General features: G+C 45.9%; 1 protein-coding gene across 1 annotated transcript in view; it reads left to right on the plus strand.

The window, feature by feature from the left end:
* LOC119414351 (inositol monophosphatase 1-like) overlaps positions 1–2902 on the plus strand; it is a 48603-nt gene extending 45701 nt beyond the window's left edge. The window contains exons 4-5 of the mRNA XM_037681444.1: positions 2611–2719; positions 2790–2902. Coding sequence (XP_037537372.1) covers positions 2611–2719; positions 2790–2902 — 222 coding nt within the window. The remainder of the gene's footprint in view (positions 1–2610; positions 2720–2789) is intronic.
* Positions 2903–3181: the final 279 nt, after the last annotated feature.

Consider the following 3181-nt stretch of genomic DNA (forward strand, 5'->3'; position numbering starts at 1 on the left):
TATATATAAATAATTAACAGGAAGACCCCACTCCTCCCACTCATATAAGGTGTTGATACATGTTATATAGTGCGTTTAAAATGGGGGGATGAGGTGGCGACCGGCACAGACTCAACCCCTCCCCAGAGAGCAGGCAGTGCCCTTTCACCTCCCCAACTCTTGCCCAGAACCCTAAATGCCTACATGCTACATATGAGAGTGGGCACAGGTGCCGGAGGTGAGAATGATTACACATCCCACCCCCTATATGCCACAGTGTGCCCACTCCAGACCCTATATATGCATGTGTCATGAGAATGTTATATGTGAGTGTCTAGGTTGTTTAATAAAATTGGGGCCCAGGTCTCCACGAACCACGGAGATGGAGGATCCTCCCACAGCTCAGTAGTGCACCTGAACCCTAAGGACCTGCTTGAGTGGTAGTGTGATGTAGTGGGCAGAGGAAGATGTCAGGATGGGGAGGAACAACTGAGGTGGCAATGCCCTCTCAGGGGGTCAGCTCCCCCACTGACCCCAGTAGGCACCCCCATTCTCCGAGATCCATCCAGGAGCAGGAGGCAGCCGCACCACCAGGGACCCAGGCCACGGACCGGCACATCACCCCAAGGTCCGACCAGAACCGGGGCCAGCGACCCAACATCCCCCCCCCACCCAAATAAGCCACCAAACTCCAGCAGCGACAATCAGCCAGGAGTGCTCGAACAGCCGCAGATGGTGCACCACGACCACCGAGAGCACACCCCCACCCCCAAATAAGGACCGACCAGTCCACCACAGCAACACCCACAATGAGAGTACACCACGTAAGGGAGGGCACACGCCTAACATGCCCAGACACCCCCGGGCCAGCAGTGCAGAGCCACCCGAGCGAGAGCCCCCAATACACCCCCCACCAAGAGTATTTAATCTCTAAATCTAGACAGGGTTACTATGAACATGGTGACAAAGCTGGGCACCTGCTTGTACATCAGTTGTGGTGACAGTCAGCCAACCAAACTATCAGAGTAATAAACAACGAACAGGCAGCTGCCTGCCACGATAATGCTGAAAGTCATACGTTTTAATAAATTTTATCAGTCATTGTACACGACCAAGTCATCAGCTAGCGTATCGGACATGGAGGACTTCAGTGAATCCTGATCTTGCTGAGCATTTGGAGAAGGAGTTCTCTGTAGCTGAGATAAGCTCTGCTACAAACGATAGGCAAAATAGGAAATCCCCTGGACCAGATGGCTTCCCATCGGAGTTTTTTAAAGAGATTTTAAAGTTTACTCTCACCTTTATTGAGGTCTGTATTTAAGGAGTCACTGGCTGCACACACATTGCCACTGACCTTGCATCAAGCTGTAAACTCGCTGATACCTAAGAAAGACAAAGACCCTCTAAACTGTGGCTCATATAGACCCATCTCACTTTTAAATACTCATGTTAAAATCCTTGCAAAGGTCCTGGCAAAACGACTGGATCGTGTGGTTCCTACTATTGTCTCATCTGATCAGACTGGATTTGTTAAAAACCGTCAGGCTTTCTTCAATGTTAGACGGCTGCTTGGTGTGCTGTACACTCCTAGTCCACCTGAGCACACCTGTGATGACGTCAGTATTTTGTTAGATGCAGAAAAAGCTTTTCACCAGGTGGAGTGGGATTACCTCTTTGAGACTTTAAAGTTCTTTAAATTTGGTCCCAAATTTATATCATGGGTGAGGCTGATGTATACCTCCCCAGTGGCAGCGGTCCGCACCAACTGTAACATATCCTCCTATTAGACTGCTGAACTCAGGCCACTAATAAAGTGACTGCAATAGCAAATAGATACACACACACACAAACACAACACAGCTACAGATGGACCTCAGTAAAAAATCTTACCCAAAATAAGCAGAATATGGGAATTCACTCAGGCATGATGCTGTGTATTGTGTATGTACATATATGTACATATATGTACATGTATGTATAAATGTATCGCATGTCTCCATGTTTATAGGAACATTCGCTGACATTTGAACATGACATATCTGCGAGAACTGCATCTTCTGCTCTTAACACCATTCTATAATATTCATGTAAATTATGAACTCATACTGCTGAGGATAAAAGAAACTACATTTCCTTCAATATGGCATGGTGCACTGTACAATTTTGAATGACAATAAAGTTTATAAAGTTAGTTAAGTCCAAAGTAATTCTGTTTTAGCATGTTTCTTAATTTGTCTTTTACTCCGGTCTCCAAAGGTGTCCCTTCTGTTTTCTGCCAAAGCATTCCACATGGTTCAGCAGGTAGTTAACCTGGTTAGGGTAGGAATGGTTTTGACCTCTCAGTGTTCAGGTCTAGTGGTCAGCACAAGTTGAAAATGTGTTCTGCTTTGGCTACAGTTTTATTGTGGTGCTAGTTCTGTGTGTTGAAGCCAAATGAGCTTTCTCTTGTTTCTATGTAATTTCTAATTTGAGATGGTCGAAGAATCGAGCATCTCATTAAATGCAGCAGGATTTTAAATTAATCTGATATTAGACACGTTAGAAATATTTCTACAGGTACTCTACTTGGTACCTGTGAGGGCTGGCTCTGGTGCTTGGGGAACCCTAAAACCGCTGTGTTTCCTTGGTCAGGTGGAGGTGGGCGTGGTCTACAGCTGCCTCGAGGATAAGATGTTTACAGCGAGGCGGGGGAAGGGAGCGTTCTGTAACGGACAGCCACTGCAGGTTTCTGATCAGACTGGTCAGTGATAGATCATTAAGTGATCAATACTGTTGTGAAGACAAACTAAAGTGTTGTTTTTTATTTTCAGACATCCATCATTCAATCATCTCCACAGAGTTTGGATCCAACAGAGACCCAGAAGCTGTAGACAAAATGTTCTGCAGCCTCCGAAATATCCTGAGTCTCCCAGTACACGGGTAATACTACAGTACTAGTACAATACTACTTCTCCGAAACTTCAGCATTACTATAGTGCTATTACTGTAACATTACAGTACTCCTAAAGTATACTTTAATCTACCGCTGTTGTACTACTGTACAGAAGACATGTAACTAAGCTCAGGTCAGTGTTGTCCAGACCCGACCTTGAGAAACTTGTCCACGCCTTTGTCACGACCCGATTGGACTATTGCAATGCACTGTATGCTGGGATCAGCCAGGCCTCCATCTCTCGTCTTCAGCTCGTCCAGAATGCTGCTG

The sequence above is a fragment of the Nematolebias whitei genome, chromosome 9 (assembly GCF_014905685.2).
Source record: "Nematolebias whitei isolate Nwh7 chromosome 9, NemWhi1, whole genome shotgun sequence".
NCBI lineage: Eukaryota > Metazoa > Chordata > Actinopteri > Cyprinodontiformes > Rivulidae > Nematolebias > Nematolebias whitei.